We start from the raw sequence: 25,982 nt of genomic DNA on the forward strand, positions 1-25,982 counted from the left end.
TGCACTACAGCACCCATGATCTCTCACCATCGGCTGGCTAGGGCTGATGGGATTTGTAGTCCAAAACATGTGCATAGCCAAAGGTTGCAGACCCATGCGCTGTGGCTTTCTAAATAAGATATCATACCCCTAATGTCTGTCAGTTTTGCAATCAGGAAGTAACAAGAGCTTTGGATAGTGCTACCTGTAACTGTGCCCCAAGTCATTCAGTAGATGATGGATGTTTCTATGCATTCTGAGGCTTGCCGCCTTGAATTTATAATGGGAAAAGCAAAACTGCAAGTCCCAGGTTGGAAGGAAAAAGACAGGACTGGATAAGCATCTCCAGAATGACATTAGGGCGTTTATGGATGGTATATTGTGGGTAGCATTTTTTGCAAGCCTTTTTTTGAAGGACATACATAGCGCATTGTCAAGAAAGGGGGAATGCACAAGAGAGTCTGCAGAGGTGGTCATAGCTGGAAGAGAAACACAAGTAAAACAAGACTGTCGTTTGCACTACGACAACAGTCATTTTTTATGAAATAATATGGGCCCCCAGAGACAAAAGGTTTGTAATATTGACAACATTTAATATCAAGTCCCTAGTCACATTGTACCATACTGACATAAACAACAGAAGGAGGACACGCTGTAAGTGCTTCAATATCACACGAGCCAAAGAGTTCATGGTCCCGCCATGAAAAACATGAAAAACATCGCTCAACTACACCCTTTTCAGGGGGCAGCCCTTCAAACTCTCTTCCTATTCTTTGCATTCTGGTAGTTGTAGTCTGTTTTTCCACTAAAAATGCAAGACTACAGGCACCAGAATGCAAAGGAAGAAAACAGGACTAAATGAGGGGAAATCACTTGACATGTGGCTAGTTGAGAGCTTTGCTTGCAACAAGGACACCACAGAGCAGGAAAGGGGGAGAAGTGGCCTGGCAAATACCCCATTTTCATAATAAATCTCCAGGCACTACTTGGAGCAGGAACATTCCAAAACTTGTAGGGTGGCACTTTTCAGTCATTTTTATTTTTTAGCCAAAAGTGCTATCACAAGTCGATGCTGCCACCTGTAGGACTTTAAGTGCAAGTGCACCTTCTGCAGGTCCCACAGATCTAAGCAAGGTATGTAAATTGGATGTCACAAAATGCACCCGTTTTTATTGGATTTTAAAATAAGATTGGTTCCTCTGTGCAATAAGTATGAAAGGAGGATGTGATCAAAAGGCAGTTTGCCATTAAGAAACTGAATAGGGAATAGGGTACAATAGCTGAAGATGTTGTTTAAAGGTAACCATACCGCCAACCTATAAACTACACAAAAATTGCCCTCAATGGAAAAACCATTTTTGAAAGGGGTGAAGGGTGCTCGTAGGGCCCTAACACGTAACTCTATGCAAGGTGTTTGGTTCATTAGGAAGGAAAGTAGGTGCATCCCACGTATCCTGGGTTGGTGTGAATGTCCTCAGCATAGAGACGTATGTTGCATGTCTGCGGTGGACTAGCTTATAAGGAGAGAAAGAACATGCATAGTAGAGAGCTTGGTTGCTCGCAGGAAATGTCTGAGCCCCACTGTTCTTTCCGAGTCCCTGCCCTCTCTGAGATTATCCCTATTTTGGCAAATGATCGGTCTGCTGTGACATACATGCCCCATCAGTGGGGATTGGTGGGCATGGGGGGGTTCTGTGAGGTCATATTCTGGGGTAAATTAAGCCGTGCATGTGTTCCATCGCCTTACATGTGAGCACGGTAGGCATCAGGGCTGCAAACATGAGGAAGAGCATGGAGAAGAAGAGGAATCCAGTGTTGTTGAAGACCTTGCCAGCATCGTTCCCGATATGCAGGTAGAGCAGGCCAATCAGCACTCCGATGCAAATGTGAGACATGAACCTCAGATGGGTCAGCACCTGCGGGGGTGAAAGGACAGGGTGTAAAGAAGGCATGCCAGTCAGCAGTGCTCAATCATCAATATACAACTCATGAAATGAAGGAAGGCTTATAGAGAATGCCTGGGACCTGATATTTCTGATACATTACCTAAAGCGCCTAGAAACCACGCAGATGGCAACAGTGCACTGTTTAAGAAACTTTAAAATAACATAACACAACATGGGCTTAAAACGATGAACTAGAGTTGTGAAAGAGGATGAGAAACGTTACTTACCTGTAACAGTAGTTTTGCAGCTTGATTGCTGTTATATATTCATATGGTGGCATTTGCTACCATCTAGTGGTTAGGTCTAGAATTGTCAGTTGTTTTTCTGATTGAACTTAAAAAATAGGCATCAACATGTGCATGTTTGTAATTTGACCCTAGTATTATGATGAGGACTAGCCTTCTGCAAAACCCCTTCCAGTAGGATCCTCCTTTAAATAATGACCTTTCTAAATTCAACCCCTACCCGTATGTATTATTTCCATGTACTGCCTATCTTTCAATGTCCTATTTAATCCAAACATTCCAGTCAGGAAGTGAAAACAAGCCTGTGGGCGGCTTGAGCTCAGTGAATGTGTCTTCCCTTTCAGCTCCCTGGTCTCTGCAATGGGGTCAACAGCTTGGCAATCAGGGACCAATGAAGAAGAATGTTGCCATTGTGAACCGGCTGAGATGGCATCAAATAATCAATTCAAGAAATGCCAACGTGTGAGTGAACCATATTTTGTAACCTCAAATGTATACACAGCAATGATGACATAGATTCCTGGACTTTTCCATTTCAGAATTTTAAAGTATTTTTAAAGCACTTACATGTTTACAGCAATCACATCTTATTAGCAAGGTCAATTATGACCTTGTCTGTTACACACTATGAGCTAAATATTAGGACAAAAATAAAATCATAGAAAGTACTGAGCAACAAAGCTCTTGCCTAATTTAAGATACAGGCAGGGGCGGGATGGGTTTGTAGGGATGATTTACACACATTAAGGAGAATATGTATCCCCTTCTGGACTTGCAGAAACGCTTGGGTCATTTTCATGAAGTAGACTTGCATCTGCCCCTGTGCAGATAATGTGTAAGAGATTTCTTGCATGATCCAGGAGCTTCCCGTTCTGCGAACCATTTCTCACCCCCATGCATATCCCATCACCCATGTTTCAGAGTCATCCTTACCTGTGATACACACTTATCTGTCCAAGCCTTCCCAAACCTCCAAAGGTTTTCTGGAGTTTTCCCTTTTTCTTTTCCCCTTGATAACTACTTTCGCCCTTATTTTCACATGGCCACAAAATGACACGAGCGTGGGAAAACCCGAGGATATAAACTCGATGCATGTATTCCCTCATCCGTGCCCTGTTCTATCTGATACCCCCATGCAGTGGGATCAGGGGCCAAGTCCTAAAAAAAAAGTGGGGGACTCAATAACATACCAATTGAATGTGGTGTCATCAAAAATTAGCATATCAAGGTGCCCTATGAAAAAAGTGGGAGGGACTTCGGAAAAAAGTGGGGGGACTTCCATGTGTACCATCGACATGAGTGGGAGGTAGAGTGGGAAATTCGCCCTGTGCCTTGTCTCACCCCATGCAGGGAATCCACCAGTGTCTTCATGCGCATCCCAAAAATGAGGGGGATGGACAGGCAGGCATCTCTGGGGACAATGTATGCTTTTTTGTGCACAAAAAGCAAGCAGAGTGTTTAGCGTTCCATAGAAATATTATTTAATTGTGGTCACATAACTGAATGCATGCACAGTGAAGAGCTAAGAGAATTGACCAAATGATGCAGTGGTAGGCACTGACATCGAGGGCATGCCTGTGTTCCTATGCTTGTTGGGAAAGGGACACAGTCTTCCCACAGCTTCAAGCGCTTTGGAATTAGGCAAAGACTGTGGAAGGTATGTAAGAGACCAGGAGGTAGGAGGTGCCCTTAAAGGCCTCTACACAATCATATTATTGCATGCTTATAGATGTAGTGCGCATGCGGGAACAAACACCATTTTAGATATTAGCAGCCATATTGGAACGTAAGGCGTAAATGCAGCGCCGCAGTCAGCATCCCGGGCATAGGCCATGAACATGCAGAAATTACCAGATTGCATCCTGGGCATTAATGAGAAAGGCTAGAGCCATAGAGATACATAAACCCTTAATTGTCTAAAATGTTGCCAACCTTCACGCCCAGGGAACAATTTGCCCTGTATGGTCATGGGAGGAGGGCTGAGCATCTTTGTACGATACAATCCCACGAGAAGGAGGGTACGGCCTTCCGACCCCCACCAGTCCCAATCCTAAATCATAGCACCCAAAGGCCCTAGCTATAGGACCTCAGAATTCCAAGGCACCCCAAACCACTGATCATAAACTTGTTTGGACCCCGATTGATCAAAAAGATCAGAAAGCAGGGCTTTCCTGCCTTCACTTCTGTTTCACGTGATTTGTGCTGCGATGTGCAGGGAGGGATGAAATTATAGCCCAAAACAAGGGTGGAAGGTCTTGGAGAGGTGCTGGCCTGCCTGGGAGCGAGTAAAGTGTGTGAGTTAGTGTTACCTCGGCTTTCCCACGGACCCCTGTCTGTTCATATCAGGTGCACTGCTACATAGATAGAGATGTGCTGTTTAGTTTGCAAATAAGTGCCAATTGCCCGGCTTGGGGCTGATGACGAACGCAACATCACCCACGTGGAAGAAGATGGACGATGCTGACTCCAATGGCCTGGCATCCCATATGGAGCAGGCTGTCTATGTATTGGGTCTCACCAACCACCCGCGCGGGTGTCTACTGTATGGGATGATGTCAATGATGACATGATGTACCTTCTTAATGTGCTTCTCATGCAGATTTTGGCAGAACGTTCTGCGGCAGCAGAGTTCTTTGTTGGCGCTTCCCATTTCTTTGGTAGAAATAAACCTGGTTATCCTTGCAAGAGGTTTATTGGGCCTTTCACCCTAGTGGGTTGTATTTGTTCTGGTGAGAACGTCTAGGGGGGTTCCTACATGCCTAGAACTTCATCATGCAGTGAATGAGCAAAAACCATCTAAAGGGCCCACACCATGGAAGAGGAAGCAGATGAGCTCCCTCCAACAAATTCCCCATTAGTTTTCAAATGTGGATTCCTTGTAGTTTATCTAACCAGTGTCGGGAACCAAGGTCCCTGCGTCCTGATGTTGCACAGGATGGAATGAGGCTTTTATCCATGTATGCTCTTTTTGAACCGCCGCCCCTGGACACTAATAAACGCTGATTAAGGGAGAACACTCCAAGAGAGCACCCGGAGGCGGTCTTTGGGTGGTAGCGATGTGAGGTATAAATCAACATGACATAACATAGCATGTCAACCAGGCAATACCACAGACTAGCGCAGTAGAACACAAGGCAAGATCTAACAGCAACAATGTTAGGCGATTGGTATGAGAAAGATGCAATCATATTTTTCGGGCTTTCTGTTCCCCCCTTCACCCTATATGTGAGAAACAGCCACACCTATGAACACTGATCTCTGTGAGAAATTAAATGTGTTGTGGATGTTTGAAGGTAATAGTGCCTAGTTCTAGAAAATTAAGTCTATTCCTGCCCTATCTCAAACTAAAGGAATCTTACACCAGATATCACAAAATAATGAACAGTATCAGCATTAGGTCTCAGGTGGCAGCTGGTGACATAGGATGCATGGCAGGTTTGACCCTGCAGCTTCTCTCTGCAAAGACAGTGAGCGAACAGCGGGCTTGTGCGCTTATACCTACAGAGAGGAGATCCACTGTCTACACACTTCCAGGCTAGAGGGATCGGTGCTCTGTGAATCAGATAACCCTCCGTCTCTATCCGTCCCCCCGCTCCCCTCTGATGATGGCACTAGTGTGGTACAAGGAGGAAACATCCGGGACGTAACCATCTCTGAACCCCAATCCCAGCAGCTCTACCTCTAGCGGCCCCTGTTCGTCCTTGAAGGAGCCCATCTTCCTGATAGCAGGAAGGTGGGGGTCCCTCTCTCTTCCTCTGTGCTTGGAGGGGAGGTTAGAGTATTTATCCGTACATGAGTAGCCCTGGATTTAATCTCAATGACCTATTCACTACTGGAGGGTATTGGCGTGGGGAACAGGACTCTTGGGCTGGGTTGGGCCAGAGGATAGTATTGGCATCGGACCCTAACATTGGCTGCCTAAGGACCTGAGTCTGGGACATTCCGGGCAGCTTCTAGCCCAAAACTGCTTATGTTAGGTGGCAGGATTGAAGCCTAACAATTCCTGCGCAAAGGCCTAGCCAGGCTGAAAATAAATAAGAATTGAAATTAATTTAGCATTCTTGTTTTGGGCAGTCATATATCATTTGCTATGCTCAGACATATTTTGAGGCTACCATCTGAATATAAGTTTATACAATATAAGACATTGGTGGTCATTACGACCCTGGCGCTAAGGGGTTAACGGCGCCGTAAAAGGCTGTGGCGTCGTTAACCCCTTAGCACCTAATTACGAGGTCCCTTTGCGGGCCCCTGACCTCAACGGCTGGTCTGGACCAGGCGTTAAAGTAGGGACCCGCAAAGGGACCTTGAAGGTAATTATGGTACCGCAATTTGCGGTACCGTAATTACCGCCTTCCCCATTCCCATTGAGCCCTATGGGGCAAAAATGGGAATGGGGAAGGGCCAATGGTGCATGGGGAATTACCGCCCCGCCAACCCTGGAATGGGGTGGTAATTCCCCATTGCACCATGGCGGACTCGTTACAATACCGTCAGCAACCATGGTGCTAATAGCGCCATTGGTTACCGCCAGTGTTGTAATGAGGGCCTATGAGGCTACTTTGCAAAGTAGACATGGGACTCATAGACCAGTAGCGTTTCACGTTGGGCAGCTTGTTAATAATCGCAATGACTCCCTGTGTTTTACTACAAACAATTTCTGCGCAGTTTGATCTCCCCAACTTAGTGTCAAGTCTTCATTTCAATTTTCAAACACCAAGACTGCAAACGTAGATGGGTGTCGGGTACTAAAATAACAGATCACTTCACCATTAGAGACACAACCTTAAAACTCCAAATGAAAACCTAAACATTCCATATTAAACCCCAAGTTCCCAAACGATTCATAAAAAAATTGTATTGAACTCTGTCTTATTTTTGATCCTAGAAACAAATTTGGTATAGAAGTGTGTATGTTCCGCACAGTCTTAACACAAGCAAGCGGCTGAAAAATCGGGATTTAGTTCATCAATTTCACCTGTTATATTTTGTATACTTATAAATGTTATAACACTTTTTCAATCAATGTTAGGTGCAGAAACAGCGGTTGTGGGAATTGGTGCCATTTTTGGTGTTAAAAACCAGAATTTATAATTTCTCTAATTAACCTTAACTTTCAGAATCATTACAAAGTAAACATTAAATAGCATGGATGCTAAATTAAATAGCATCCATATTGGAAGTAAAAGATATAAGAACATTTAAAACAGGGAATAATAAATAAGAGAGCAGATTGAAGAAGAAATCGGATTGTGTGTTGTATGGGAGGGAATTAGGGAGAAGGGCGTCTGGGTGCCCACTGATATGCCCAGAACAGGCGCTGGGGGCAAGACTAGGATTGTGGGATATGGGGCATATGGGGATTGCAACCCTGTTATATTCATATAAAGCAGAGTTGTGCAACCTGCGGCTCTCCGGGTGTTTTGGACTTTGACTCCCATGATCCCTGGACCATAGACTATGCTGGCTAGTGCTGATGGGAGTTGTAGTCCTAAACATCTAGGAGGGAGTCAAAGGTTGCAGACCCCTGAATAGAGCATAAGAGGGATAGTGGATTAGGATAGCAGCAAATCTGAGATCAATGTTTTGTAAGTACATACTAATATAGCTAGCTGAGTTTCACCCACACGACGGCGAGATAGATCTAATCTACTGTCTTGATTCTGTGATGTATTCTACATATCACACATTTCATTACCGGAGAAGGACGTTTTGATGGAAGCGTTTTCAACATGTAGAACAATTTCTAGGCACTGGCGCCAGCAAGGGATGTATTCAAACCTGCCCCCCTCATTTGGCAGGTTTTTCATTTTTGAAGAAAGCATGAGGACTCTACCATTCCTATATTCCTTTAGTCGGTGTAGTCAAGTATATTTTGGTCTACAACTCACAGCATTAAATACTGGGGTGCAATGGGGAAAGGCAACCACATTGACACGCATAGTCACTGGTAACAGAAGTTCTCTTCAATGAGTTCACTGCTCAGGCTAAAAAAGAAGAGTCTCCTATTGTGAGCTAGTTTGATATTAATATGTAGAGAAGAAAGGATAGGCAGACATTAAGTGTCACTTGCATATAGGCCAGGCGCTGGTTGCTTATCAGGCTAGCATTGCATACTTTTTCTGCTATATATAGGTCCTCCACCTAATTGACAGCAGGTTTCAGTGCTATGCACCACTGAGACAGCTTTGCTCATCCTCATACTTCCTGGTGGTCCCTCAATTCTGCCTAGTCTATAAAGAGGGGTGGGTCTGGTTGAGCATCCTCTGGGACCCTCCTGCTACCTCTCATGGTCCACTAGAATGAACCCCAGAGCTTCTGATGATCCCTTAAATCCTGGCGATTCACCCATCATTGTATCTGCGCCATCTTCTCCACTGAGCACCCTACTGGCATCGTGCTTCTGCATTCAAGTCTCCTTAACACTATACACAACATAGCATAACATCTATTCCAAGCTCTTACCGTGTCTCTCATGATGGAGAGGAAGGTCCTCTTGAAGAGGATGCAGAACTGCGTCGTCGTACTTGTGGCAAATGTATGGCTCTCCATGGCGGCCACCTCCTAGAGTAAAGGGAATGGAGCGTTAGGTGTGGCTGACAGTGGGCTGGAGACCTAGAATGTCCATCTGTTTCCAGGCGAGTAAAATGATGGGTGGTCTCTCAAGCAACCCTGGTGCAAATTCCCCCTCATTCTAATATCCCGAGATAGATTGCCCTACAGGAGGGCTCTACTGCTACCTTGGGCTCTGCAGATGTTCTGGACTACAACTCCCATCATCCACAACAAGCATAGTCAATGGTGAATGATTATGGGTGTGGTAGTCCAAAACATCTGGCGAACCACAGGTTGCAGACCTATGGCCTATAGGGAAATCGTGAAATTTCCCAGCAGGTCAATGTGTCTGGTAAACCAGCCGAGAGGACATGTGACTGACACCATTTGACCCTTAATGGTCCTCGAGAGGCGCCTAATTTTCTACTTAATTCCACTGTAGGGCAGTCTGCTGCTTGCTTTTCCAAGGCAAATCAAGATCTCTAGACCGTCCACCGTTCTTCACAGAAAGGTCAATAGCAGCCGTGATTGTTGACCTACCGTCAGGCATGTAGAGGGGCTGGGCGTGTCGTCATTCTTTTTCGGTGGGTTCTTTTTCTCCTCCATGGTGCACAGGCCATCCTGCACAGCTTTGAAAAGCACAGGATTCAAGTCCCCGTACTCCCCAGAGGCGACTTCTATAACTGCGAAAGAAAGAAGAAGGGGTGAGGTCACCAAGCGGGCGGGCATCCCTCATAGAAATCCATTATTCCCTCCTGACTCCAGCCCTGGTGCTTGAATCACTCACTTCCTCAGTGATGAGGGGCTTAGTGTAGGAAAGTGGACTGATTTGGATGAAACACATGTCTCCGGGTAAATGTTCTGGAAGATTCCACTGATATCCCAAAGATGTCTCATGATTAGGGTATAAGAATAGTTACATAGGACAGCCAGCGGATAATGCTAGCTCCGACCAGCTGTCATTTTCTGCAGTCAGCTGATTGTGCTAGGTCAGGCATTTTACCATGTAGTCAGTCAGCATGTTGTAGTGGATTATGAGGTTTGTCACTTTAAAAACCAGTCTGTTGCGGTAGGTCAGGCGGTGTGCCACATAAAGCAGTCGGAGAGTTGTTGTAAGTCAGGTGACTTGCTGCTTGCTGAAGTCAGCAGAATATAGTGGGTGGGGGGGGATGTAACTGACTGAAATGGGAAGATTGTAGGAGGTCAGGAGGTTTCTTACTTAGTGGAGAGAACAGATTGTGATAGTTTAGGAGGTGTGTCAATTACTAAAGTGAACAGACTGTGTAGGTCAGGGGGTGTGTAACTGACTGAAGTGGGAGGATTGTAGCAGGTTAGGAGGTATCTTAGTGGAGAGAACAGATTGTGGTCGTTTAGGAGGTGTGTTTATTACTGAAGGGAACAGACTGTGTAGGTCAGGAGGTGTTTAACTGACTGAAATGGGAAGATTGTAGCACATTAGGAGGTTTCTTACTTAGTGGAGAGAACAGATTGTGATAGTTTGTAGGTAAGGAGGTGTGTAACAGACTGAAGTGGGAGGATTGTGGCAGGCTGGGTGGTGGAGTGAGCAGATTCTGATAGGCTGGGAGGCTTGTCACTTACTGGAGCCACTGAGCTGTGGTAGGGTAGCTTGTCTCTCACTGAAGTGAGCAAATTGTGCTAGGGCAGGAGGTTTTTCACTTACTGAAATCTGCCGGGTTGTGGTAAGTCGGGCAGTGGAGGTGCAGCCCCTTCAGGTACGGGATGAGGTGGGTGACCATGCCCTTGAAGATGCATTGACCTTGGCTCAGGATGTACAGCTGCAAAGAGAGCGAAGAGAAAGAGACTGCTTAGAGTGCGCCGAGAAACAGAGAAAAGACAAAAGGGCGGCGACGCCGTGGAAACCAAGTCAGGCATTCAGAGAGCAAGGGCGCCACCTTGGAGAGGTAAGGGAGAAACAGTGCAATGGAGCAGTCTGAGGAAGGGGAGGGCCACACATCCTGAAGAATAAACTAAGAGAAAGTACAGTCGCAAAAAGTGACATCCTCATCAACCAATGAGCAGCCAGGGCACAAGGAGACTGCCTCGGGTTCAAGAGCACTGAGAGAGCGCACCATTCATTCGGAAGATCAGCAACTCATGTTCAGCACATTTGCCAGATTGCAGCTGCCACCCTCCAGTCGTGCATGATGCCCACCACCCCATGATCCTCCGGGGCCTTCGGCGTGGCGTGGACAGATTTGGCGCTATGGGACTGGATATGGTGAAAGCTCATAGTATCAGCAGGAAGCCTTGGGGTGGCAGGGATTGGAAGTAACTTATGAAAGTGATAGTGGCCAAGAATGACCAGGCGGTCAGAATCGACGTTAAGGGGCTACGAGGCAGGAGTCCCCAGTGCCCCCAACATTGCAAATAAACCCAGAAACGTGTACCTTATGCGCACCCTGATTCCCCCACTCCCTCGCCCGCCCCTGTAAACATTCTACATTCATTCTCTTTGGTGAAAATCCAACCTATACTTTTTTATTTGGAAAAGTTTCCAATTCAGGGATGGTAAGGTCTTAACATTTTTGGTGTCTGATAGAAGACTTTGGTGTTAAAATAGGACATTTTAAGACAAAAGTTATAACTTCTGGAGGCCAAGGTGTTTACCTTCAGTGCTTGACGTGGGATGAGGAATTAAGGGAGTCTCTAACAAAGGGGCGTGGCCTAAATATGGACAGCAGGGGTGGGGGCTGGAAATTGCTTCTAAGGGCGGGCATTGAAAGCTAGGCAGGAGAGACGGGTGCATTTCTACCATTCAATTTGCTGCACCCGCCTCTACCTTTGTTTATAACCACAAGTGCTGACTCCCACAAGCAGTCCATTCATCCAACAGAGATGAACTCTGTCACCTGGTGAAAGGAGTGCCTGTGGGGTCGGAGTCTTTGATGAAGGAACAAAAGGAGAGTCAGGCCCACTGCTATCATGCCTTTTAGTACACGCAGCTCTCCTTTTGTTTCTTAATCAGAAGCACTGACACCCGCAGGCAGCCCTTTCTCCATGTGGCAGACATCATCGCTGTCGGGTTAAAGGACTAACTGAGGAGGTCTGTGCCTATAGGGCTAGTGTCGATATCCCAGCAGAGCCCTGGCTTGGGAAAACCTTTTGGAGACTGCCAGGGATCCACCCCGGTTAGCTTTGCCCACTAAAAGCCCTTTGTACCTTTACTGTATGTGCACAGTGCACACCTGAACCCCAATCGGCTTTTAGCACTGCAAGAACTTGCTGAGTGCAGTGCTAGACAGCCCCTTTGCTTTACATAGTTGGGGATGTCATTTTTAGCTTTGGCCACTTAAGTGGCACCTATGAAACAAAAATAATTTTGTAAAGTACAGATAGGAGGGAGATGGCATGTGAAGATGGACACGTAACCTATGGGAGCTTTTTGGCTATTTACCCACCTATAGACTGTCCATGGCCAAGTTATTCCCTGAGGCCATTTAAAACCACAACCTGTTCCTCCTCGCCCAAAACACACCCTCCTACGGTCTCTTTGATCTAGCTGTATCATACATTAGCACCCGGCGAGGGACAAGGAGCTTGCAAAGAGCAAGCTCATTGGTCCTCGCCTGGGCCTTACCAGAACGACAAGACTCGCAATCATCACTGCAGCTCCGTGTTTCTTCGTGACTGGCCAACATAAAGGGAGAAGGGGCTATGTGTAGTCCCTTCTATCATTCCATGGTGGCCATTTTATTTGTTTATTTTTACGTCACATTCAATGGCCGCCAAGGAAAGGGAGAAGGGACTACATGTATTTTTTTTGCTTTTTTTCCCTCGAGTCCAGAAACAGCCATGAGTACCCCAGTACAACGTGCTGGGGTACTAATGCCAATATGACCCTCGGAGGGGGGTGCATTACCGGTCGGGTAATGCCCCGGGGCTCTGTTAAAGCCCTTGCTTCACTCAGGCTTCTAACTATGGCCACGGTGGCATTACCCGACCAGTAATCCCCCTCTCCCTGGGTCATATTGCCTAAGTAATATCAGACTATGGGCTGTGTAGAGCCTGCCAGTTTTATTTCTAAGCAGTCTTCTGAGAGTTAATGGCTAAATTGCTGCTGTGAATTTTTACCCTTGTCATAATGAGCTACTGGAGCTATAAAAAACATTCTTAACCAAGTGTGCCTTCAAACACTTGATTTATAAGCAATATGTGTCCTCGAATCTGTTCTTTGACCTGAAGTCCTATTTGGAACTACCTAGCAAAAAGATGACAACAACAGCTGAACATTCTTGTGAAAATCTGTGCGTATAATATCAGAGCCTGACAATTACCTTTATGTATATGCCTTATATGTAAGCAAAATCTGTTAGCTTTGGCAATGCTAGTTTTAATAGGACTTCAGGGCAAGGAACAGACTCGAGGACACATACTGCTTATACATCTCACAGGATGTTTCAGCTGCTGATGCCATCCTATGGCCAGGTCGTATGCCAGAGCCTGACAATGCCTATGTAATGCCTACACAAACGCCAAAACCAAAAGCCAAACGTCTTGGCTTTGTCTGTTCTTGTATTGAAGAATATTACAGATCTAGTTTTGGATCCAGCTTTAGGGTGCTCCATGCACGTGGGTGCCAGCGCTGGGTATCCTGCGTCTTGTGATGAGGGAGGATGGTGAAGATCTTCACCAAAGGTGGGTCTTGAAGCATGGCATCGATTGGGTGCGGGGTTGCTCAGCTCCCTGGGGAGGTTCTTCCACAGGCAGGGTGCCACCTCGGTGTTCAGTTTTGGAAATATAGGAGGTTGGTGCTTATAGACTTCAGAGAGGAGGCAGGTAGGTAACTGTCTCAGGTATGACATGAGGAGGGGGGCCATTACCGGTCTGGTAATGCCCCTGGGGCCATAGTTAAAACCCTGAGCGAAGTGTTGCACCGGGGTACTAATTGCAATTTGTCTTGAGTCGAGAAACAGCGCGATCAGGAGAAGGGACAACACATAGTCCCTTCTCCCTTTCCATGGAAACGATGATCGGGACCGGCACGAGGTGTACGCTGCAACATCGTTGGGATTACCATCAGGTAAGACTCCAAAACGCACCAATCAATGTGTTTATTTTATTGACATTTTGCTGCGCCGGGTACCAATCTATGTTCATCTAGGTTCAATACAATGGCGATATTCTATGATCATCTAGGTTCAGTACAATGGCGATATTCTATGCTCATCTAGCCTCAATACAATGGCGATCTTCTATGTTCATCTAGGTTTAGTACAATGGCGATATTCTATGCTCATCTAGCCTCAATACAATGGCGATCTTCTGTGTTCATCTAGGTTCACTACATTGGCGATATTCTATGTTCATCTAGACTCAATACAATGGCAGTATTCTATGTTCATCTAGACTCATTACAATGGCAGTATTCTATGTTCATCTAGACTCAATACAATGGCAGTATTCTATGTTCATCTAGACTCATTACAATGGCAGCATTCTATGTTCATCTAGGTTCAATACAATGGCTCCGTCCTTCATTTGAAAGTGTGTTGAGGCTTGTGTTGTAGTTCCAGATGAAGCCAATGTTGACATTTTTTTCTGGTCCGAGACTTGTTCTCTGAAGAATGTGCACCCTCTGCAGAGTGGGCCCACTTTGTTGTTGAGGTGATCAGGTCTGAGCACTTAGATTTTTGTCTTTGAGCATTGATTTTACCATTCACCCAGCTTCCATTGTATACAGACCGTTGGGGACATTATCTAATTGGTTGAGCTATATCTGCATGTCGTCCATATAGGAGTGGAACTATTGCCACGACTTCTGAGTAGGTCCATCGGGGGATTGAGGTAGATGTTGAACAGACAGGGGTGTGTGGGTGGCCCTAGGAGACATCACACATTACTTGTCTGATAGGTGGAGATCCGGTCACAAAGCCAATAGATTGCCTGGTCAGAGGTTGTAGTCTGTGTAGTAGGATGGTCTGGAATCAAAGCGGCCGACAAGTTGCGTAGTACCCGTGTGAAAAGACTGCCATTGCCAGCAATTCCTAGGAGGCATTCCCGTTGGGAGATGTAGCTGGCTTTCACCTCTTTTGCCATCTTGGTCAGTCAGGAGAGTGCGACTAGGGATCGATAGCTAGTTCTCTAGTCCTTTTGGATCCGTAGAAGCATTTGTTGAGCAAGGGTGATGAGGGTGATGACGGACAACTTCAGAGACTTGGAGCCTAACCCAAGGAGGGGGCACTTGATGAGGTAATTCACAGGCTGTGCCAATCCTTCTTCGTATGTGCCTGCTACGTCAGTTGGGTGGTGGACTCCCGACTCTTAGGTGGGTTTAAGAGCGTTGAGCATATTCAGGGTCTTGGACTCCCCCTGTGTGTGTGACGTTGAATAGGGGACCTGTGTTAGGTTGTTGGGCTGTCTACTAGTGTTCAGAGTGCCATGGGATTGTGAGTGACCTGACTCCCAAGCGCTATGATTGAGTTCTTGAGTTTCCTCTGGGGAATGGGCGAGGAAGCATTGAAAGAGCCAGCGTCCTCTAAAAGATCACGTGGCTCATGTAAGGCTGTGAGCTCTTTATGGAAGTAAAGACTGTGACTTGCTATCAGGGCCGGCCTTAGGGGCAGCAGCGTCCTGGGCAAATTGGCATCCCCCCGTCCCCGCGTGCCCCTGGCCAACAGGGGGCGGGGCATAGGGGAGTTGGAGCCAAGATGTGACACTTTTTAAAACATTTTTTACCAGGAGAATGTTGTGAATGGGGCGCATCAGCACCCTATTGTTATTATATGCGCTCTGCCGCCGCGGGCTCATTTAATAACAAAGGGGCGCCTGCCGCGCCTACTGCCACTACGCCAGCTCGGGGGAGCCCTTGAAAGACTTCACCGAGCTGGCATGGTGGAGGCCTAATGGTGCCCTTTTGTTATTAAATGCGCCCACAGTGGGGCACATTTAATAACAATAGGGTGCTGACAACACCAGCGGCGGATGCGTTTAATAGCAAAAGGCTGCCTGCCGCGCCTTCTCCCACTATGCCAGCTCGGGGGAGCTCTTGAAAGACTCCCCAAAGCTAACGTGGCGGGGGCTAATGGTGCCCTGGGGGCGCATGGTGCCCTGGGCGGTCGCCTGGCCTGCCCTCCCCGAAGGTCGGGTCTGCTTGCTATAGTGACTGCAAACTAGTGTTAGTTTTAAAAGTGTTAATCCGTCAGCATTCGATTTTTAAGTAAATTAGCCCATTAGGTGCAAGTGAGGTCATTGGAGCAGCAGTCTGCGTCCGCTATCGCGCATTTAGGTTTATTTTCCGTGGTGCATAAAGAACAGGCCAGAGGCAGCGGTAGATCAAACCTGTGAGTAGATTCCCCCCGTGTGGCCGATTAGCAGAATGCAGCATAGACTATGGCGGCCAAGTGTGAGAGACCCAATTGCAATCTATGAAGCCATACGGCTGGCTGGTCAGTACTGAGACTGCCTTTTAATGAGTGAGTGCCACACACACACACACTTGGATCCTGGCAGAAAGGGTGGCAACGGGAAGGGCAAGCATCCATCCTCCTTCCAGGCACACATTGCGCCCGTGTCTCTACTTAGAGGCGCAACAACGACATCGCGGTGCACCCAGCAATTTAAAGGCAAGCCCCGCAGTGTTAAGCCCTTTCGGGCTGAGGGTGCGGCAGGGGAACCTAGTGACGGCATGCACGGAGCTTATGAAGACTGGTGCAGCTTGGTGAATACACGTTGTAATTTGTGAATAGTTATTTGCGAGTGGGGTTCAACACAGTTCAGGTGTGTCCGTGCTGTAGGTGAGGAGGCTGAGCACCATGGTGTTACAATGGGCGTTGCCACGGATGTAGGGCCACTTTTCTGGAGAATAGTGCACTCTCGTTTCGGATGGTCTAATGGTGCAAACCCACTCACTGGCATACTTAAGAAATACATCATATGCAAGTGTGGAGGAAATGGGGTGTTGTAAACTCACCACTGTTGGCAGGCAGCTTGCCTTGCCCCAAACGAAATACTCTCTGGACTTTCTTTAAGTTGTAAAACAAAATAGGTGACGGCTGGAAGGTTTAGAATTAATCTTAAACCTCTGTCATTGCTCTGGGCAGCCCTCCAGACCATGGTTCTTCGCCTGCCAAGCCATTACAAATGGGGACAGACCATATGCAAATCAGGCTTGGTACCACCCCAAACGTTGCAGCCCAGCCCAAACTGCTTGTTCACATCCCTACCTCACGAGGCCACTAGCATCCCCAAATATGTGTTGGCTTTCCATAAGGCTGGGTCACCATTTTGGTGGCAGAGGGAAGCAGTTGTTCTATTCAAACAAGATTTTCCCCTGCAGCTTGGCCCTTGAATTTACTAATAAAGGGCTGGTTGCAATGTTTCTAACCCCAAGTTTAGTTATATTGTCTTTATTGTCTCGGTGTGTCATTATTCTGGGCATAGGTTTTTTGAGTGTGCTTATGGAATATTCGGAATTATATGCCAGGGACAACCCGAAGAAGTGGCCAGCCTGATTCCCGCCCGAATAGAGGTCACCCCACAGAAGGCTTCTGCCAGCACTTCAGGGAGCTCCATCTGCTACACCATAACAGGCCCATCCCACCCCTACCGACACCACCTTGCCACTGATTACGTCTCCTGTTGCTTGACTGTAGCAGACAAGCTGTAATTGTGGCCCCTAACGTTTATCCTATTAACCTCTGATGTAAATGCGCTCTGCTGCTTCTCGGAGCTAGGTCCACGCTCAAGAAAGCCCCACAATAAAATAAAAATAAAATAAATGTAGACCTCGGTGCAGCTATTGTCATACATTCCACCAGAGGGCACTATAGCCCTTTTTTTTTAAAGGTGTTTGACTTGTTTGTCCCGGTGAACACAGGAGTTTGTGTAGGCCCGTGGGTAGAAAGTGCCTGAACATCTAACTTTCCACAGATGGGAAAATCGTGAGCTCTTTAGAGATGTTTTTGGGGTGGGAACATGAGCCAATGGTAGGTCTACACTCTATTAATTACGAAATTGGGGGATGTGGGAAAGGAATCCATGTCCACTCGAAGCAAAACACCATTGTGAATCTATTGCCACAAACCGGTTTTGGATTCATTTGTTTCCGGTGCCAAAGAGCATCTGCGCATGCCCCAGCACTTGGAAGGCAGGTACACATCATATGAACGGTTCTGGGGGACTATTTCTGGGACTTCCTTGTCCTCAGCAGGCTCCAGGCCTCATGAAGGTCCTTCCTCTGTTTTCCTTCCTCCCACTTTACAGGGGGCCTAACTTTGCTACCCACATCTTTTTCAGGCCTGGTCGGGTCTCACGCGCCTCTCTGCCCCATCCCCAAGTTGGGTGGTTGTCCATGCACAATTGCTCCCTCTTTCATCAGTGAGCTAGCAATCCCCCCAAACCCCACAGCGCCCACGCCCACCTATCTGTAGAACTCCATCACTCGCCAATCACCCCCTCGCCTTCTGAGATCCCAAGCCCTCATCACTCTCTCCGTTCCCCGCCCTCCCTCTGCTACCTTCGGGGAGGATCAGATCCTGCTGGCAGCGGCATTATTTAGGGGTGACCAGGGTGTGCCTAGTAGTAGAGTTCCACGTTAGTTATTACTAGATTTACACTTATTGTAGGGTATTGCCACCACTTGCCATTTCATCCAGGTCAAAGGCGGAGATTTCACTTTTTGGGAGGTTACCAGGGACAAAGGGTACGTCTTCACTTAGAAAAGAAAGGTGGGGGGGTCCATCCCCTTACAGAGGGGAAGGGCTGGCGGCCTGGCAGTAACATGGAAGAGAACTCCCCACAAACTTGGGTGGGCTAGTACCAGCACTTCTCATCAGGAACCCAATACGGTTCATTGGAGAGGACCAGCACTTCTCCCCAGTAAGCAGGTACTTTGGGATAATGAGTACCAGCACTTCTCCACAGTAAGCAGGTACTTTGGGATAATGAGTACCAGCACTTCTCCACAGTAAGCAGGTACTTTGGGATAATGAGTACCTGCACTTCTGTATTCCCTTTTCAAGCATTCACCTGAATTGGGGAGGCAGGGGATCTCATCTGGAAGAGGCAGGGGAACTCGTCTGGAAAAGGGGGCGGGGGGATAGAAGCAAGCACACTAGACAGGTGGTAGAAGAGCACTCACTAGGAAGTGGGAGGCGGTCCCTCACCCGGAAGAGGAAAGACACTCACCTTGTCGAACATCTCGAAGAGTTTGGCACTGGGTTGGTGGATAGTGCAAATGATGGTGCGCCCCCCCAGGGCCAGAGACTTCATGAGGGAGACCACCTGGAAGCAGGAAGCACTGTCCAGGCCACTGCAGCAGGGGAATAAGAGACAAGGGTAAGCAGGAGGGGGCACAGGAAGAGAGAAGCAGGGAGAATGCAAGGGAGAGGCACTGGGGGGGCTTACACTGCTAGGGGGAGGGGCAGAACTGGCCAGGGGTAGAGCAGTGCTGGAAGTGTACCAAGAAAAAGTAGTGGAACTGTGGTCTGGGCAGGGGAGAGGGTAGGCAGAAGCCTAGTGCAACATGTGACACAGTGTTTCAGCCGGGCATTGCAATAGTCTAGTAGGTGGGGTGAGTTGGGGGATACTAATGGGGATTATAAATGGGCATCATAGAGATTGCTGTACTGTATTTGAGGGCACTCCTGTGGATTCTGATGGGTGTTGCAGGGGTGGTGGTGTTTGGGGGCGGGGGGGTAATGGGTGGAAGAGATCGGGGAGCGAGGCAAGGGAGGGCAATGGCTGCACTTACCTGGTGGGCTCATCGAAGAACATGACAGGCGGGTTATTGACAAGTTCCAGAGCAATGGCCAGTCGTTTGCGTTGCCCGCCGGACAGTGAGATTGTGCGAGTGAGTGCACACTCCAGGAGCCCCAGAGCAGTGAGGATCTCATTCACCTGCAGAGGGGTAAAGAGAGGGTCAAGGGTGGGAGGGTGAAGGGTAAATGAGAAAAGAGGAGAGGTGTGAAAGGGGGAAGAGGAGAACATGTGAAGATGAAAGGCACAAGCCATCATCACCCATGTATTGTAATCCCTCAGCATCTATAGCAGCCAATGTCGCCCACTATACTCAGCGCAGCCATGAGCCCCAATGACAATCCTTATATCTTAGTACCAATGGCACCCCAGAAGCAGGGCAGGAACTGCAGTGTCCCTGGCGCCCACAGATATCTCTAGGCCTGGCGGGCCGGATCCATGTCGGACTTTCAGGATACCCCTCATTAATATTCATGAGATAAATTTGCATACAATGATTCTGAGTGTTTGCACATTTTTGCTCATCCTGTCAGGTTTCCGGCCCTTGAGGCCTGGAGTTGGACAACCCTGGCTCAATGGGTTTATGCACCAACACAGGGACCTCCACAACTTTGCACCAAGGGATACTGTTTAGCCAGCCGACTCAGACTCATGTTCTAGAGGACCAATTGTGATTGGGTAATGATGGTTGGTTCTAAAATGTATCCTTTATTAACCAGATACGTATTACTCTCCCTTGCAGCCCTGTCAGACACTTCCTTGGCAAATGTATGGAACACTGCTATGGGGTGGCTCGCAAAAGGGCACCTGGGCTCTGAGCCCCGTCACCTGCCCTACACAGTGGGGACCTAGCACAGTGAGTGGGCACTCCCCTCCCAGGGTGCGTGCGCGGTAAGTCTCCAGCCCGTGCTTGGTGACTGCACGAATGAGGGGAGTTGGGAAGAATTCCAATCCATTCTGTACCTCAAGGCAAGTGAGGACAATTTAGAACTCTCCCCTGCCACACATACCCCTCCCCGAAACTCACCAGCTCCCGTTTGACTTCCTGCTTCTCGCTTAATTTAAGGTTTGCAGACACCTGAAAAATAGGAAAACAGAAATTGCAAAGTTTACTAATCACTTATGGAGAATACGCGTGGGGGCGGAGGGGAGAGGGGGTGGCGGGCGCTGTGCTGAGTCCAGGGCGATCTATTTCCAGGGGTGGATATTTTTGTTTTTTTGTCAAATAAATAGGGCCAGGGGTCTGCAACCTTTGGCTCTTTAAAGTACTGTTGCCATCAGCTCTACCCAGCATAGTGAGTGGCGAGGCAGTATGGGAGTCGTAGTCCAAAACATCTGGCGAGCAGTTGTAGCAGGGGAGTTGCTAGGTCTGGAAAAGACCCGGGGCTAAGCTGATGTCGGAACAGTTGGGACTGGGGGCTAGCTAGACTTTTGGCTGTAGCTCCTGAGATTTTATCCGGGGCTGCAGCCAAAAGATCAGGGGCTATAGCCCCCTTGGCCCCCCATAGCAACGCCCCTGAGTTGTAGACACCTAAGTGTGATCTTTCTTGAAATACAACAGAATTCTAATGCTCCTCCATAATCAATTCAGTATTCCAGGAACAAAACTAACATTTAAAAAACAAGAGTGCAGGGGAAAGAGGGAGGCGCACCATGAAGGAATACTCCCCCTCTTTGTTTTAAATTAAACAGCTCTGACTATTCTTTTGAACTTTTATTCTGTTTTGGACTCTGACTCCCATGATCCCTCACCATAGACTACGATGGCTGGGGCTGATGGGAGTTGTAGTCGCACAGATCTGGGGGTGGGGGGTGAAAGGTTGCAGCCCCCAGTAACACAGTATAGGAAGAAGCCCATTGCTACTACATTAGTTTGAACTATGCGCATTTCAAAGTTGCACATTTTGCAAAGCATACTTTTCATGGTGGGGACCAGGCTCCCTTTCTTACAGAGCCATGCGCAGTTAGGCCAACATTATTGCGAGATGGGCGCTATATAAACCCACTTTATATTACATTACAACTTGTACCTTGGAATGCACCATACTGTGTGTCAGTGGAATGGTGCTTTTAAGGTTCATCAGAGCCGCACTCTACAGCCCACCAGACTCCGCTATCTCCCTCCTTCACCTATTCTCATCACCGTTACAAATCCCTCACTAACTGGAACCGCTGAAGTCCCTGCTCCCCGAAAACGGTCTGCAAGACTGTCCCGCCATCTAATCTATGCATGTAACCTCTACCAAGGGACGGCGCCCTGTTCTTCCCTGAAGCGAGGTTTGCATTTAGTAGAGACATAAATAACTAACAACAGAAAAGCTTACAGACACCTCCAAGAATTCAATTCAGTTTGAATTTGGCTTATCCGAGAAGCGCACTGAATCCCACATCCTAGCACGGAGGAGCTAAGGCCCGCTAAGGATGACCTAACAAAACTTTTAGATCAACGGGTTGCCTTTAACGATCATCATAATAATTTCTGTGGATTTGATTAGCAAAGTCATAGATATATGTGTTATAAAGAACAAAAAGAACGCTTATTGTTTCAATTTAAAATCTCTCTCTCTCTCTCTCTCTCTCTGTCTCTCGGTCTCTCGGAAACTAAAATGCAAATGTTTTGGTTATTGTCCAAAGTTATTTGATAACAGTGGAACGTGTGAAATGACTGCATAGCAATAAACTAATTTGCATAATGAATAATGAGTTGCGCATGAGTCACAGCGAACAACTTCAAAAAGGCTTTCGCTTGGCAGGCAGTCAAGGTTCTGAAGTGGATTGGCCAAAAGAGAAACATGTAGTGCAGGGGTAGGCAACTATTGGCTATACAGGAGGCCTACAACTCCCATCAGCCCTGCCCAGCAAAGCCCACCATGAGGCATCATGGGAGTCATAGTTCAAAACACCTGGAGAGCCAGAGGCTGCAGACTGATGCTTTAGGATTTGTAACAGACCAGTGCCTCTGAAAGACCCACAATGCTGTGTCCCAGATAATCAGGTCCCAGGCTCTGTGGAGCATGTCTCTGAGTCTTGCCTTAGCCTAACTCCCTCTTTTTCACAGCTGAGGGCCATCAAATTCATGCAGCATCAAGAAGAATTTACAGCAAACCACATGCCATTGATATTGATATTTTATTTGTATCGCGCTCGCACGACGAGGCAAGGGAGGGGAACAAGGGAGAACAAAAACATCGATCTTACTTGGCCCAGTGACATTGAGAACGCGCAAGTGCGGGTGAGAAGGAAGGAGGGAAAAGTGCAGCGGGACGTGGAAAGTTCTGAGCATAAGAAAGAAAAACAAAACAAACAAACAAAAGGTAGTGCAGCCAGCAAGTGGCAAGTGCTAGGCTAAAGGTATAGACCAGGGGTGTCTGATAAGTGCAGGGAAGGTGGGGACTGTAGGGTTACAGATACAGACCCAAAGTGCAAGGGTGTGGCAGGGGGGGCAAGTACCTGGGCCCGAAATCAGAGGGTAACCAGGTGCAGAATGCCTAAGCAGATCAGATCAACAACAGGGGAGAGGAAGAGAAAAGGCAGAAGCAAAGAGGAAGGTCTTGAGATGCTTCCGGAACCGGAGATGGTTCTCTCAAGTTTCAGAGTGGCAGGGAGGCTGTTCCAGAGGGAGGCCCCAGCCGAAGACAGAGATCTACCCCCAGCATGTTTCTTGCCAGGGGTTTGTCACTCACCATCATAGCTTCCAGGACAGTTAGGTGGGGCAGGAGCATGTCATCTTGCATGATGTAACAGGACATCTTCCGGAAAGTTCTCAAGTCCCGCTGCTTCCCGTTCACCATGATCTGTCCTTTCATCCCGGTCTCTCTGCAGAGGAGCACAGCAGCGGCAGCGACCCCAGAACAAAGGCGTGGAAATATATGTGAAATCAAACGACAGTGGCAGTGAAAATGAGACAACAAAAGCGAGACACCAAAAACTAGCACATGACATTGAAGGATGGACAACTAGAACAATCTGGAGTTTGTGGAAAGCAGGTGTCACAAAGGGCCTTGGCACTCTCGCCCTCAGTTTGACCCAAGGGCAGTCCTCTCCTGCAACACATAACAGTTTGATGCCAAGCACTGCCAGATTACCCATTAGGCCAAGTAAGCACCCGGCTATGGGCCCCACTCCTTTTAGGTGCAAGCAAACAAACGGATCAAAAAAAAAGCGGTGCAGAAAATTAAAAACTTATCAGGAGATAATTTGTGAGGGAGCCCCGACATTTCGACTGCCTAAGGCCCTCCACAGGGTTTCATCCGGCACTGATGCCAAGTGCCACCCTTAAATGTGATCCATGAATTCTAATGGGGTTTAATACCTGTTAATGGCATAGTGAATGGATTCATAACTTATACGTAAGTGCTGAAAGTGAGCGAAGCATTCTCAAGTTTCGACCAACGTTTCGGATTTAAAACAAATCCTTCTTCAGGGTAAATATGGCTTACATCTCAAATCTTAGAAAGCGAATACCATAATCTACGGAGAACATATATAGTAATGCAGACGAGATAAGCTATACTGAGCTATCAGTGTATTGGAAACGTATTTATGCTACTTCAACCTACGGAATTGAATGGCTGCACCACTCTCACTCTCAAATTGCACCAAGTCCCTAAGATTCTACCGTGATGGTGCTCTTCTTTGAGAGCCACGTGACCAAGATTCGTCAAATGGCTCGGCATCAGCATAGCCCACTTAGGAGGATCCAGATGGACATTCCAACATCTAACTTCTGTTTTACCAACGAGACCCTGATACCATCACATGTGGGATTCTCACCAGTCTCCCGCTCTGCACTATTGGCCTGCATAAAGCCATCTTCTATGCATCAGCTCACCCAATCACAGACAGGTCAAATGAAATGCAGACGTATCACCCCCGCCCCCACTTTTAGAGAGCGATATCCGCTCCTCCTTCTGGACCTTATCAAATTCAAAACATATTGCATCGTCTGTTATGACAATTAATGCAGACAAGCTGGAATATTGCACTAACAAATCTGACCATGCCGCCCCAGCTTCACGTCACACAGACGGGCGTCCTGGCAAGCCTGAAAAACCAGAAGCCCCAAAAAGAGAGAACAAGGAAACATTCCTTCTCAGGATAAGTGCCCAGGCTTTGCAACAAGAGCCCCTGACCCTTAGACTCCCCCTCTCACAGTTCAACAAGGAATTTAAGGCCTACGTCTCATTGCATTATCTCCTTTAACCCCTATCATCTGGGCTTCGCACAGCCATATAATCTCTAAAGTAACAATATGAGCCTTATATTCACACTGCCTGACTTGTAATAAATATACCTGCACAATGTCAATTTAATGGCGTGCCCTGTAATGTGCTATGTGAATTATTACATGGTCAGACCACCTATTCAACAACACTTCCTTTTGTATATTCCTCCCTTTGCTACAGGAAGCCACCCACAGCTGCCCTGCAATACCCAGGGGTAAGGTCCTTGCCCATAAAAATACCTTAAATCACTGTCAAGATTAACCTACATTTGCCCTGAAGAAGGATTCAGATTGAAACCGAAACAATTATCAGAGGTGGACATGCGGCCCTACTCCCTCTCAAACAGCACATTTGTAAGTAATCAGTCCATAATCACTGTATTTCACAAAATCTTGTTTTACCACATGTTAAAACCCAGTGATCATTTTTCAAGCGAGAGAGTGCTGGCCAGTACACTAGATTGAAATGTATCTTTAGGGGTGTATTTTGTGGGACCAACAGTAGGCTGTATCACCCCAGTTAACTTTGGCATTTTTTGCTATCATATGTGCTTGTGGAGAACTCGCTCCATCGTGGAACTCACCTGTAGCCCGCCAGGATGTTCATCAGGGTGGACTTTCCAGCCCCTGAAGGACCCATGATCCCGATCAGCTCCCGGCTGCAGAACTTTCCAGAAAGGCATTTCAGCAGAGCTTTGTATCCTGAAAAAGACAAAAGGGGCGAGTTCAGTCTGAGGAAGCACTGAAGATATGGTGTAAGGACCAAGGTGTGGTATTTCAAAGAATGGTGACCCCAGGTTGAGGTAGCCTGGCGGCCCAAACAGTGAGATAGCCTAGCAAAACCAAACAATGAGGTACCGTGTCAGACCCAAATGATGAGATAGTGTGTCAGACCCAAATGGTGAGGTAGCCTGACAGAACAAAATGGTGGGATAGCCTGGCAGGGCCGAAGAGTGATGGATAGCGATGAACGGGTGGATGTTAGTCCTGAAGAAGGAGGGGGATCTACGCCAGATGAGTGCTGAAAAGCAGGGGGTCCATGGGTTACTCCATTGCTTGTCGTATCTTCCCAAATGCCCATATGCCCGACTCCATTCAGGAGATGCTACTTCAGTGCTGCATTTTCTTCGCATTCTGGGACTTGTATTCTTAGATCTATAATTGGGAAACAACTAGGACAAGACAACTAGGTCCAGATTGCTAAGAACAAGCAAGACTAGCATCTCAGGAAAGGAATGAGTCATGTTGTATATGTCTTTGAGCATACCTGTAATATATACATTGTGTATGGCTATAATGGTAAGCAACTGGCAATTA

General features: G+C 47.3%; 1 protein-coding gene across 2 annotated transcripts in view; it reads right to left on the reverse strand.

Annotated features, from left to right (window-relative positions):
• ABCG4 (ATP binding cassette subfamily G member 4) overlaps positions 1 to 25,982 on the reverse strand; it is a 230,804-nt gene that overhangs the window by 19,569 nt on the left and 185,253 nt on the right. For both annotated transcript variants that reach the window (XM_069614377.1, XM_069614376.1), the window contains exons 3-11: positions 25,250 to 25,367; positions 23,125 to 23,257; positions 20,469 to 20,519; positions 19,437 to 19,582; positions 18,872 to 18,995; positions 10,407 to 10,521; positions 9,266 to 9,408; positions 8,636 to 8,734; positions 1,727 to 1,895 (exon numbers count right to left, since the gene is read on the reverse strand). In XM_069614377.1, coding sequence (XP_069470478.1) covers positions 1,727 to 1,895; positions 8,636 to 8,734; positions 9,266 to 9,408; positions 10,407 to 10,521; positions 18,872 to 18,995; positions 19,437 to 19,582; positions 20,469 to 20,519; positions 23,125 to 23,257; positions 25,250 to 25,367 — 1,098 coding nt within the window. The remainder of the gene's footprint in view (positions 1 to 1,726; positions 1,896 to 8,635; positions 8,735 to 9,265; positions 9,409 to 10,406; positions 10,522 to 18,871; positions 18,996 to 19,436; positions 19,583 to 20,468; positions 20,520 to 23,124; positions 23,258 to 25,249; positions 25,368 to 25,982) is intronic.

Source organism: Ambystoma mexicanum, chromosome 9 (genome assembly GCF_040938575.1).
Source record: "Ambystoma mexicanum isolate Mex_15411 chromosome 9, UKY_AmexF1_1, whole genome shotgun sequence".
NCBI lineage: Eukaryota > Metazoa > Chordata > Amphibia > Caudata > Ambystomatidae > Ambystoma > Ambystoma mexicanum.